We start from the raw sequence: 12,812 nt of genomic DNA, 5'->3' as shown, positions 1-12,812 counted from the left end.
GCACAGAGAAACCCTGTCTCAGAAAAGAAATAAAAAAATAAAACAAACAACACAAGATTTATTTCCCATGAATGAGTGACTTCTCTCTCTCCCTCTCTCTCTCTCTGTGTGTGTGTGTGTGTGTGTGTGTGTGTGTGTGTGTGTGTGTGTGTGTGTATACTTTGGATTCCCTGGTGCTCTTAGGGGTTAAGAAGAAGGTGTTGGTTCCCCCAGAACTAGAGTTACAGATTGCTATGAGCCATATTGTAGGTTCTGGGAACTCAATTAGGTCCTTTCTTAGCCTTTCCACTCCCTTGGGTTAATTTTGTAAGAGTTTCTGCTTTTTTAAACAAAAAACAAAAACTATACTTAAATAAGAATAAAACACAAGAATGAAGAGGTCATAGTAGATTGCCACAAAAACTATACTTAAATAAGAATAAAACACAAGAATGAAGAGGGCATAGTAGATTGCCAGGCGCCAGATCAGCCAACTTAAGACATAGTACCCTGATCCCAACTAGGGTCTTCCCCATCCAAATATTTGGTGACCCCTAACTCTTTTTATTTTCCTAAGTCAGGGCCTTGCTATGTAGGCCAGGCTGGTCCCAACTAATTATTCTCTTGTCTCAGTCTCCCGAGGTATCTCAGCCCTGTCCTTACCTAAGGGTCAGAGTGAGGGCTTTGGTCATCTAGGCTGTTTCCTGTACTGGTGTAGTGAGACTCAGTGCCGGCTGGGGCTGGAGGAGGATGATTTCTGCTGCTAACAGGTACTCATCTGTGAAGTTCCTAAGAGCTCACACGGTCTCGGCTACCCTACTGCATTTAGAGAGGCTTTTTTTCCTCTTCTCCCCCCCCCCCCCCGTTCAAAGTCTCTTAAGATCTTTGTGGCCCTTGCTTTTCCCCTTGGCCAGTGAAGAATTGTTTCGAGGGCTTTGGAGCATGCCTCTTTGCCCTGTCCTTGAAGGGGAGAGAGGCAGCAAGTCTGATGGGAGTGAATTACAACCACATTTGCCAGAATGCTCTCTGAGTTGATGGTAGAACAAGTCTAGACACTTAGAGAGAAATAAGCTTGCTTTCAAGTGAATCCTAGAGTAACCTTGAACTTGACAGCTCCCTGAGTGTTAAGACCTGTGCAGAATGTATGGGGCAAGGGGGCAGGGCTGCTGTCCTTGGGACAAAAGGTTGTCATTTGTCCTTTGTCCTTCATCCATCAATCTCCCTCACTCCCAGTGTTCTTTGTCTTCTTCCAGTTCTGAGCACGCAGCACAAAACTTGTGCACAGCGAGTCACCCAGGCTGCCACCCCGAGCGCCTGGAACCGTCTTGGTCTGTGTACATTAAGGAATTGCAGGTGTGGCTGGGGGATCTGGTGCTCGCTTTCTCCCTTAGATTCTTTCTCAACCCCAGAAATTAACCCTGGTCACTGGTGTAGTGAGCCGAACATCTCTGCATCGCAACTGCATGTGGTAGCGCATCTGTGTTTACCTATCAGGTGGTGGCATGCAGACCTAAGGTTCTGGCCCTCCGTTGTTCAGTTGTGAGCTGACTGGCCAAGCTCTCTGGGCTGCTATTTGAAGCATTGATTACAAAGAGAGATTCTTATTACTTATAATTTTTTTTTTAGTTACTATGCAAAGTTGCAGTGAGGTCATTAAATAGTTTACTTCCCAATTTATGGCTAGCAGTGGCATAACTAAGGATCGCAAACCAACTCGATATGTCCTTTTCAGAGTTCAAGGCCACGATTACTCCTTCCCTTTTCTTCCCTCCAGCTCTCTCCCACCAAGCCTTTATTCCCACCACTCCATCCAAAGCACTCTTGTCGATGACACCTGCCTGAGGTGACCACATCTATTGACTAATTCTCACTTGCAAACTTAAGCAGCGACCTACCGACCCGGCCACCATCAGCTTCTGGATGAATGAGTTTCTTTCCTCGCTATTGATTTTCTTGCTCTGTCTCTCAGCTACCTGCCTCCTGAGCTTGCTCCCTGACTCATCCTCAGACTGCTTTATCAGCTATCTCTACAGAGTAGCATCCTTTGCCTGTAAATCTGAAGCTCGCTCCCTCACAGTGCCTCCTCGAAGCCTACACAGCCAACTCCATCAAGCCCAGGTGCCCAGTGAGTTGCCTAAACTTAGAGTCTTAACCCAAACCTTTGTTCTTCAGCTCAGCTCACCTTGTGATCTTCTTGTTTTCAGTGAGTGACAAGTCCTTGCTTCTGGCTGCTCCATAAAAACACTAACATTTAAAAAATGTCTAATTCTTGAAGTTATTTATTTGCTTTTTCTTTCTCTTTCTCTTTGTTTTTTTTTTTTTTAATGTGCATGTGCGTGTGTGTGTGTGTGTGTGTGTGTGTGTGTGTGTTGCACACACATGCATGCTAGGGATAGAACCCAGGTCCTTGTGCTTGCTAGGAATAAAAGCCCGGACTCTGGCAGTCCCAGTAAGCTAGGCTCCCTCCTCATCCATCCTCAGTATACCAATTAAAGAGACAGGCACTGGTGGAAGCAATCTGAGAAAGGAGGCTTACTTAGTGTGGACATGCTGAGAGGAGGAATGAATGAGGAGTGGGTGACACTCCTTTTCCAAGTCTGTCTTCAGAGTAACTGGTTTGAGGTTTGACTAGAGGGCTAGGGGTATACATAATTAAGCAGTCTTGATAAAAGGAGTGGTCCTGTCCATCATGGGCTCGGTCTCTTGTGCAGAGTGCTCCAATAAGTTAATCTCTCTGCCTCACTACTGAGTCCCAGGGAAATTTTAATTATTGGGATCTTTTGTTTCAGTGTCTCCCAGAGTATCATCTCTGTTGCCACGGCAGTCACATCATCAGTGAGCTGCATCCTCCGGCCTCCCAGAGCCACCAGAACCCTTCTTGACTTCTCTTCCTCTCACTCACTTTACCAAATCCATTAGCAAATCTTATCAGACCAGCCTTCGAAGTACATCTAATACAGTTTTCTCTGATACTCCCAGCCCAAATGAATTAGTCACTCAACAGCTGAGCCCTCAGCAGCCTGCTTACCCTGCGGCCATCGTGGCTTTCCACAGCACAGGCGAGGAAGTCGCCCCTTCCGTACATCCTCGACACTCCTCCTTTCGTCTCAGTCAAGTGAAAATCCTTGCAGTTGCCCAGGCTTCCTGCTCCCTGGCACCAACCTGCAGGCTCTCTGCCTGCTGCTGCTTCTCCTGCCGACTCTGCCAACCCCGTGGCTCTCCTGCCTCCAGGATGATGTCCCAGCTGGTCCCAGAGAACACACTCTGCCGCAAGCACTCAGGCCTTTTGTACCCGTAGCTTCTTAAAAGTAATTCTCGGATTCCCGTGGACTGCTTCTCGTGTAGTGCAATTCTGACATTACTGTTGCTATGACGGAGGACCATAGACAGGATAGTATGTGAAGAATATAGGTGTATTCAGCTCACAATCTGAGGCCTAAGAAGTTCAAGAAGGGTAGGGTATTCACATTGGTCAAGACTTTCTTGCTGTCAAGAGGGGTGTTTTTTGAGTGTGCCCCCCCCAAGATGTACAGGGAAGCACATTCCAGATAGAGCAGGGGTCTAATTGTGTCTCTTTCCTGCTCCTGTTCCTGTTCCTCCTGCCTCCCCTCTCCCTCTCTATTCCCTTTCTCCTTTTCCAAGAAGGCAGGTTCTTACTATGACGTAGCCTAGCTTTTGCCAGTCTTTAATTTGACACGCACCTAGCCCTGAACTCTCTGTCCTCCAAGTGCTGGGATTATAGCCCTGTGCTAGCACACCTGGAGTTCCTTCCTCTTACAGAGCCACCAAGGCCATCATTAGGCTCCTGCATCAAGATTTCCTCGAATCCTAGTGAATTCAAATCACATTCCCAAAGACCATAACCATATGACATTGGAGATTGTGTTTCTAATTTGTGAATACTGAGGGGTGCGTCTCAACTCTGGTACTTTCTGGGCGTACAGAACTGTGTCCACCCTGCTCAAGCTCCCTACATAAGCATCCTGACTTCTCCTTGACATAGTACTTAAAATGGGTCCTGTAGATTGGGTATGGACTGTCTATCCATATGACACTATGAATGGGTCCCACAATCATATGCAATACTCTAGTTTCCACTGTATACCCAATACAGACCCAGTGTCTCACCCTGACCTGCTGATATCATAAGAATGATAATAGACTCATAGACGAGGCAGAGCTAGCCTCTGACGTATACCTCGTTACAATCCAGGTTTCGTGTTCGGCACAGCACTCCTGCAGTCGTCATAGTGACAGCATGGTGCCTAGACCAATGGCCTCTCTGTGTCTCCCCACAGGTCCATGGCTCTCCCAGGCCCCGAGAGGCTTTTGCTCTGACCACAGTCCCCTGGCTGAGCCAGGACTACATCTTGCTGCTCCAGGCCCCTCTTGTACCCTGAAGGCCCTTGGTTCCGTGTCACCATGGGCAGTGTCAGCAGCCTGATCTCAGGCCACAGTTTCCACAGCAAGCACTGCCGTGCTTCACAGTACAAGCTGCGCAAGTCCTCCCACCTCAAGAAACTCAATCGGTACTCAGATGGGCTGCTGAGGTTTGGCTTCTCCCAGGACTCAGGCCCCCGCGGCAAGTCCAGCTCCAAAATGGGAAAAAGCGAAGACTTCTTCTACATCAAAGTCAGCCAGAAGGCCCGAGGCTCCCATCGCCCAGACTACACAGCCCTGTCCAGTGGGGACATGGGGGGTCAGACCGGAGTCGATTTTGATCCAGCCACCCCACCAAAGCTCATGCCCTTCGCTAATCAACTGGAAATGGTAAGTGAGCTTCCTTGACCGGGTGTTTGGGTAGAAGAGGGGAGAGGATTTACAGCAGGATGAGAGGCGGTAGGGATGAGCGCCCCCCTCCCCCCCATGCCTTGATCTGAGTGTCTTGATCTCCACGAGGCCCAATCAGCACTGGTGAGAGCTGAAGTATTTGGCCTCACTGCAGAAATCAAAAGTCTGTCCCCAAACCAGAAATCTCAGGTTTTCCCTGCAGCAAAGGGCAGAGGGGAAATTCAAGCCTTTCTGAGCTCTACTGGGACATAACCTGCGTGGTTCAGGTAGGCCAAACGGCAGGCAGCAAGTTCACAGGCCACGGAAGAAGAGAGGCTCTGTTATCACCCGGAAGACTGGACTGGAAGATGATGAGGGTGCTCTCTAGGGCCTTATGGAAGTAAGCATTCTCACTTGTGCCCTACCTGTGGTTTCCAGTTCCCTTGGCTAGAGAAGGGATTTTGTTCTTATGACATGAGGAAGGATGCCCACAAAGAGCTCCCGCCAACAGTTCAGGCCTCTCAAGCCTCACTACTTCTGCACATTGGAAACGATTCACCCGCTCAGTCTCCAGGCTCACGCTGTGGCAGAGCCAGTGGCTTTGAAGCACAGGTTTAACACCACTTACCTGAAATGCTTGGGAACGGGGAATGCCAGAGGTCTCAGGGTTGCTGTCTATCAGATTCTGAAATATTTGCACAGACATAATGAGATCTTTAATAACAGTGATCATAACAGAAATCCGCCTGCCTCTGCCTCCCAAGTGCTGGGATCAAAGGCGTGCGCCACCATGCCCGGCCCTTCTCCTCTTTCTTAAAAAGATTTGTTTATTTTTATTTTATGAGTGTGAGTTTTTGCCTGCATGTACATATGTATACCATGTATGTGCCTGGTACCCACAGAGGCTAAAAGAGATCCCCTGGAACTGGCGTTACAAAATGGTTGTGTGCCACCGCGTGAGTGTGGAGAATAGCATTTAGGTCCTCTAGGAGAGCAGGTAATGCTCTTAACCGCTGCTGCTAGCTCCCCCAGGGGGTTTCTTAAGAATGGTGGCCAGAGGTAGGTGAAATAGCTCAGCAGCTGAGGGCTTGCCACCAAGCCCAAAAGCTGGACAACCCAACTTCCACATGGTGGAAGGAGAGGACTCCTGTAAGTTGTTCTTATCTCCGTGTGTATTCTGTGGCATGTGTGTATACACACATGTATATACACCCATACTCACATGTACACAAGAGTGGTGTTCTATACTCAGTCCAGAGCATCTGACATGGTTTTCTATCACCCAAACGGTTTCCCTTGGGCTCCAAACTCAGGTAGGCTCATGAGGGTTGCACACATGCACTCACAGTGAGAGAAAGTAAGGTGAGTGTGCAAGAGGCACTCAGGTCTGTGTGGTCCTTTGCTTCTCCAGAGTTCAGACAAGGGGGCAGTAAGGCCCACTGCCTTCAAGCCTGTGCTGCCACGGTCAGGAGCCATCCTCCACTCTTCACCTGAGAGTACCAGCCACCAACTTCATCCCATGGCTCCAGATAAGCCCAAGGAGCAGGAGCTGAAGCCAGGCCTGTGCTCCGGGGCACTGTCTGACTCAGGCCGGAACTCCATGTCTAGCCTGCCCACGCATAGCACCACCAGCAGCTACCAGCTGGATCCTCTGGTCACCCCGGTGGGGCCTACCAGCCGTTTTGGGGGTTCAGCTCACAACATCACACAAGGCATCATCCTTCAGGACAGTAATATGATGAGCCTGAAGGCCCTGTCGTTCTCTGATGGGGGCAGCAAGCTGGCTCACCCAGGCAAGGTAGATAAGGGCTCCTCCTGTGTGCGCTCCCCACTCTCCACGGATGAGCGCACCATCCAGGAGCTGGAACAGAAGCTGCTGCAGAGGGAGACAGCACTACAGAAGCTACAGCGCAGTTTCGACGAGAAGGAGCTGGCCTCTGGCCAGACCTTCGAGGAGCGGCCGCGGCGGACTAGAGACGAACTGGAGTGCCTGGAACCGAAGAACAAGCTGAAGCCACCCTCGCAGAAGAGCCAGCGCACACAGCAGGTGCTCCAGCTGCAGGTGTTGCAGTTGCAGCAGGAGAAACGGCAGCTAAGGCAGGAGCTAGAGAGCCTAATGAAGGAGCAGGACCTGCTGGAGACCAAGCTGAGATCCTACGAGCGGGAGAAAACCAACTTCGCCCCTGCACTGGAGGAGACCCAATGGGAGGTAAGACAGTGGCAGGTAAGGTCCTGCCAGGGCTTTGCTGACACCCGCCACGTCCATGCTGGCAGAGCAGAATCAACACTGAGTGCTCAGGCCAGTGCAGCTAGAGACAGCTTTATGACCAAGGAAGGGACCCCTGAGTGAAGTAGCTTGGGGATGCTGTGAGTCAGCTCTGTGTTTCCCCCTCATTCCGTCATATCATCCTCACGGCCGTCAGTCATTGGACATAGTAGCCTAGTCTTTGGTGGGAAAGCCAAAGCCCAGACAACGGAAGCTCGGCCAGGCTGCCTAAGAGCTGACCTCACTTATGGACACACCCGTGCTTGTCGGGTTGAGGACCCGAGGGAAGGATTAGGCCTATTGGTGCTTTGGGGGAGAAGAGTCCTAACCTTGGCCTTAGTGGAAGGGCTCAGTGATGGCATTACCCTTCTTTTCTCGGTGTAAGTGCAAAGTCTGCTTGGTCATCTGAGATTTAAACACAGGGCAGGAAGAAAAAGGACAAACACCTGGTCACATTCTGGGGACAGGTTTTGCTGTTCGGTTTTGTTTGATAGCTAGGGCCTCACATTTGCTAGAGAAGCACTCCATTAGCTCTCCAGTCACTTTGGAATGACTCATGTGAGTCTGGCCTAGCTGGAGAGCAGTCAGGGTCCCCACATGTTTCCTGCTTGTAGGAGAGCATCCCTGAATGGCGCACGTGTGTACACACACACACACACACACACACACACTCCCGTGGCCCAGGAGGCAGGGAGAGTATGTGTACATTTGGGCTGTCATTCACTCCAGAGACATCTCTGTAAGGAAAGATGACAGTTCTATTGGTATGGGTTAGCATCAGGTCTAGATGGGGTGGCTCACTATCAGCACCATCGCCCTGACTGCTCAGAGCTTCCTGTCCTCCCCTCCTGTGAAGTGACAAGTAGTCACAAGAAAGGTGAAGAAAGGAACCTTTTGTGCATCTCGGAGATAAGTCCTAAGTGTGGGCCTTTGTCACTCATCTTTATGATCCAGTCTGGAACTGAGCTGGATATTGCCATGGTCTCATTCCCACCTTGGCTTAGTCAGTATACTTAGAACAACAGCAGCAACAACAACGATGACAACTACGATGATGATGATGACGACGATGACGATTATAAAGAAAGGGTAATAAAGAATGACAGAAATATTTTTATAATTTACAGAGACTTTAGAAAATGCTATGTTCTTCCATCTAACCCTTATAATCATATTGTGATGTAAGAATGTTATCGTTTTTCAGTTTATAATTAAGGAAACTGACACACCGATTAGCTATGATAGCTGGTTAAGTGATTTGGCTAGCATCTTATACATATAAAATATAGATGCTAAGATTCAACTATAAGAATATAGGCCAGAAGTTCACATTATTATTTTGGGGGGGAGGGACATGTACATACTACAGCCCAAATGTGAAGGTCAAATGTCAACTTTTCAAAGTTGGTTCTTTCTTTCCACCATGTGGGTCTCAGGGAGGGAATTCATCAAGGATGGAGACAAATGTGTTTGCCCTGTGAGCCATTTCAGTTCTTTTTTAGTCAGAACTGGGAGGAGGTATCTGAGACTGGCTTGATATGTATAGGCTGGTGTGTACTATCACTCCAAACTATATTATGACCCCCCCCCCCCAAATAATGCTTATGGCCTCAAAGTGCCAAAGCCCCAGAGACACAATGATCTGACCCAACTCTGGTCCAACTTTGATGATCAATAGGTGTTAAAGTGGTAGAGAAGCCAGGAAGGGAGGAAAACCACAGTTCATTGTTTGGCAGATGGATACCGGACATGGCCTGTGGGCCAGGTTGTATGGCTAGCTTTTGGGGCACAATAGGACAAGGTGAAATGGTCCTACCCCAGAGATGAATGCAGGGATAGATACATGCAGGGGTAAGGTTTGGGCCTTTGCTCCCTCAAGCCAGTATCCCTGGTGTTAAAGGTAGTTGGTAGAGCTGGGAGCAGTCGATGAGTAAGCAGGTAGTTATTGGGTTTCATATAACCTTGGGTTTGGCATGCGGAGCCTTAACTGGACATGAGGGAGGCACTTGGAAATGCATGCAGGTTGTCTACATGCAAAAGAACTGTGTTTGTGGCGTCTTGTCAGGAGCAGCCTGAACCCTTTAGGAAATAGTGATGTCATCTTGGATTGGATAGTGCCAATCACTTCTGGCATCGATTCTCACCCTTTCTCACCCCGCCCTTGGCAGGTGTGTCAGAAGTCAGGTGAGATCTCTCTTCTGAAGCAACAGCTCAAAGAGTCCCAGTTAGAGGTGAACACTAAGGCCAGCGAGATCCTCAGTCTGAAATCACAGCTGAAGGACACCCGGGGCAAGCTGGATGGAATGGAGCTCAAGACACAGGACTTGGAGAGCGCCCTGCGCACCAAAGGGTTGGAGCTGGAGGTCTGTGAGAACGAACTGCAGCGCAAGAAGAATGAGGCAGAGTTGCTGAGAGAGAAGGTGAACCTTCTAGAACAGGAGTTGCTGGAGCTGCGGGCCCAGGCTGCTCTGCATCCAGCACCCCTGGGGCCTCCAGGGGTCGGGCTGACTTTCTCAGAGGACATCCCTGCTCTGCAGCGGGAGCTGGATCGGCTGCGGGCTGAGCTGAAAGAGGAGAGGCAAGGCCATGACCAGATGTCCTCGGGATTCCAGCATGAGCGGTTGGTGTGGAAAGAAGAGAAGGAGAAAGTGATCCAGTACCAAAAGCAGCTGCAACAGAGCTACTTGGCCATGTACCAGCGCAACCAGCGTCTAGAGAAGGCCCTGCAGCAGCTGGCCCGGGGGGATGTTGCAGGGGAACCCTTTGAAATTGACCTGGAGGGAGCTGACATCCCCTACGAGGACATCATAGCCACTGAGATCTGAGGAGCTGCCTAGGGGTGGAGGGCTGGGGACTGGACCCAGAAAGCAGGGAGGGCTGAGCCTGCTCAAAGAGACATTTTGAGCCCCTCTGAGAGAAGCCACCTCTGCGGCCAGATGGTGGTTAGGGGTCACCACATAGCCTTTCTCCCCTCCTGCCTTTTTCAGCATAACTAACCCTGCTGCTTATCAGACCTTGAACTGCGAACCCCAAGCTCTCCGAGAGACGTGCTCAGGGAGCTGGTTGAGGTTTCTCTCAACTTTGGTCTCATTCCAAGTAGTGAGAAAGACGTTCCATCAGGAAAGGGAGCAACTGCCATACCGGCCAACTGGCCACCTAAGGACAGAAACATTTTCCCTGTCATCCCTAAACCCCTACGATCCCCTGGGCATATTGGGGTGCCTTAGGGAACAGAAAGAAGCCATGTGTAACCAGAAGCCTTGGAGCCTGTCCTCACTACAGCCTGTTCTGTCTGTGGAGGTGGAGGGGTTGTGTTGCCGCATAGTTGAGCCAGCAAGTCATGGGAGGAGTGGGTGGATGGACAGTCCGACGTTACAGAACCTTCATAGGTCTTGAGAGGTCTGGGTGGGAGTTGAAGGGAGAGAACCAAAGCAGAGAGGGAGTTGAGTCTAAAATGAGCTGCATAGCTCCTTTGACCTCAGTGACCACTGTTTTTTAAAGCCATAGGCATTGGGGTCCCAGATGGGGTACAGGGAAATGACATGAGACATAGATTCCCAGCTGTGTCAGGGGAGCCTCCTCAGTAGCCAATGTGGAATGTTTTTCTTTCCCAACACCGGGCTCTTGCGTGGACCCAGAATAGCCCATCCACTTAGATAGTATTCATGGGAACTAGGCATTAGCTTCCCTTGTCTGTGGCCCAAGTCAGCAGCAGCCCTTCCCCTTATAGAATCTTCAGTCTCCATAGACTGAGAAGGGTCACTAGTGTGCCAATAGGCTGCAGTCCAGGTAGGAGAGATATGGGGTGCATACAAAGAGCCTTATAAATATCCCAAGCCACCCACTCTCCTTCCTTCATGTGGCGGCACCCCGTGTTGTAAGAATTGAGTCTAGAAAGCAGCATGTGAGCCTGTGGGTGCCTGGCCTTGTCTTTTGAAGATATCCAGATCTAGGGGCAGAGGGAAGTGCAGTTGCTTAGTTGAAGGAATTATCTTCTCTCACCTCCCCCCTTCCATTCTGTGTTTTCCAAAGCAAGCCAGATCAAGCAGGCAGCCAAGCTGCTCCATAGTCTATTTTTGGCCCTTACCACAGCTGTTGTTGGTAGGGCACCCAGCCCTTGCTGGATTCCTGAGCCATGTGCTTGCCTAGTGGGCGGGACCCTGGATGTAGAAGATGTAAGGGAGGGTCTGTGTGCTTGGTAGTCCAGGGACCAACCAGTGTTCTACCTCCCTAATGCTGGTCCTTAAGAGTCCCTGGTGGATGCCAGCCCTAGGGACCTTGACTTCCCATGGGCTTTTGTCCCTTCCTAGGGTCTGCAGGCTAGGTGCCTCCTCTGGAAGTGTCCCTGCTTTCTGTTCCTGGGGTTAGGTTGGTCTCCTACTACTGACTTTCAGTGGCACACAATCTCTGGTCTACCATTACCCATAGTCACATACTCATTTAAACCTGGAATCTGCAGGCCAAAGATGACTCCCTGAACACGCAGGGCCATACCCTTCACTGGGCACGGGTCACAGCCCAGTTTAAAAAGTCCAGGCCTCAGTTCTTTGTTGTGTACCAGTCTGTGCCTTGTTTGAGTCCTTTCTACTGAGACTGTCAACAGACGGAAAGAAAGATGGGGGGTAGCTGCTTCTCCGAATACTGAAGGACTCCTTCCTCTGAAAGAACAGCCATGGAATCCGAGTCCTTACCCAGGAAGAAGCAGACACCAGGCCTGGAGCAGGCCTGTGCTCTGTATCTGTGTAGGGTGCCTTCTACTCAACAGGGGGTTCTGCCCACGTCACTGCCCAGTAGCCCTGCCCTGGTCATCTTTGAGACCTGTGCCTGGGAATTGTTTAACCTTTAAGATGGCAGATACCAAGATAGCTCCAGGATGCATCCTTGCCTGCCTTCCCGTGTGCTTTCTTTCCTTTCCTGTCCTAAAGCATCCTCACTGTTGGTGGTCCATGCCCGTGTTGGATGGCTAGATGGAACAGTGACTCGGGTGTGCGGGGTCAGGGCAGACGAGTAGCCTGCCCTGCTTCGTCTCTCAGGCCCATACTGCTTCCCAGAGGTGTCCGGTTCCAGAGTGTTGCTGCTCTCTGAAGGAGGAAAGGGCCTTGTAGTGTCCAGACTCCAACAGGGCGCCTCCTTGCTTGATGTTGTCCTCTCTAGGTGCACTTGAGCTTTAGCATGACGACATTTTGGGGAAGTTGGCATCACTTCTCTGAGTGACACTTGCTGACCCTCTCGTCCCTGGCTCCAGCTTGGGCTGTGTCTCAGGTAAGAGAGATGTCCAAGGGAAAGCCAGGCTGGACCAGAGATTTCCCTAGGACCTGAGGTCTCCTCAGATGCCACCTGAGGCCACAGTGCCCCTCCGTGGAGACTGCTTTCCCTTTGGAGCACTGGCCCTCGGCAGGCTGCTTCGGATGGACTGGCGTTTGGAAGATCACGTACACAGTTATTTCCTCTTCCTTGTTTCTGGTTTGCTTCACTCTTGATGGCTTCATTGTTTTATTTTTGAAGTTCTTTGTTGGTTCTGTAAACTATTTCTGCTAATTTTATGTTTTTATTTATGAATAAAGAATGCCATTTCTCATGTCTTCACAGTTACTTTTGTCTCTTCAAGCTAATCTCTGCTCCTCTACTAGGATATGCAGGCAACTCCTGGTGGCCTCTCCCTTTGTGCCAGCTGGGGTGCTCCTCACTTAGACCCCTGGAGGAAGGCAGCCCTGTGACCTGGGGAACCCTACCTTCACCCGTCTGGTGATCTTACTTGTGACATGGTCAGCCTCTGGGCTGACCCGGAGGGAGGAGA

The 12,812-nt window shown here is 50.3% G+C and overlaps 1 protein-coding gene across 1 annotated transcript in view; it reads left to right on the top strand.

Annotated features, from left to right (window-relative positions):
• Positions 1-12,605, top strand: part of Lzts1 (leucine zipper tumor suppressor 1) — a 54,137-nt gene extending 41,532 nt beyond the window's left edge. The window contains exons 2-4 of the mRNA XM_021219238.2: positions 4,278-4,749; positions 6,161-6,958; positions 9,184-12,605. Coding sequence (XP_021074897.1) covers positions 4,402-4,749; positions 6,161-6,958; positions 9,184-9,840 — 1,803 coding nt within the window. The 5' untranslated portion in view covers positions 4,278-4,401 and the 3' untranslated portion in view covers positions 9,841-12,605. The remainder of the gene's footprint in view (positions 1-4,277; positions 4,750-6,160; positions 6,959-9,183) is intronic.
• The last annotated feature ends 207 nt before the right edge of the window (positions 12,606-12,812 follow it).

This window comes from Mus pahari, chromosome 19, assembly GCF_900095145.1.
Source record: "Mus pahari chromosome 19, PAHARI_EIJ_v1.1, whole genome shotgun sequence".
NCBI lineage: Eukaryota > Metazoa > Chordata > Mammalia > Rodentia > Muridae > Mus > Mus pahari.
Note: the sequence above shows the minus strand (reverse complement) of the source record. Positions and strands in the feature narration are given on the sequence as shown.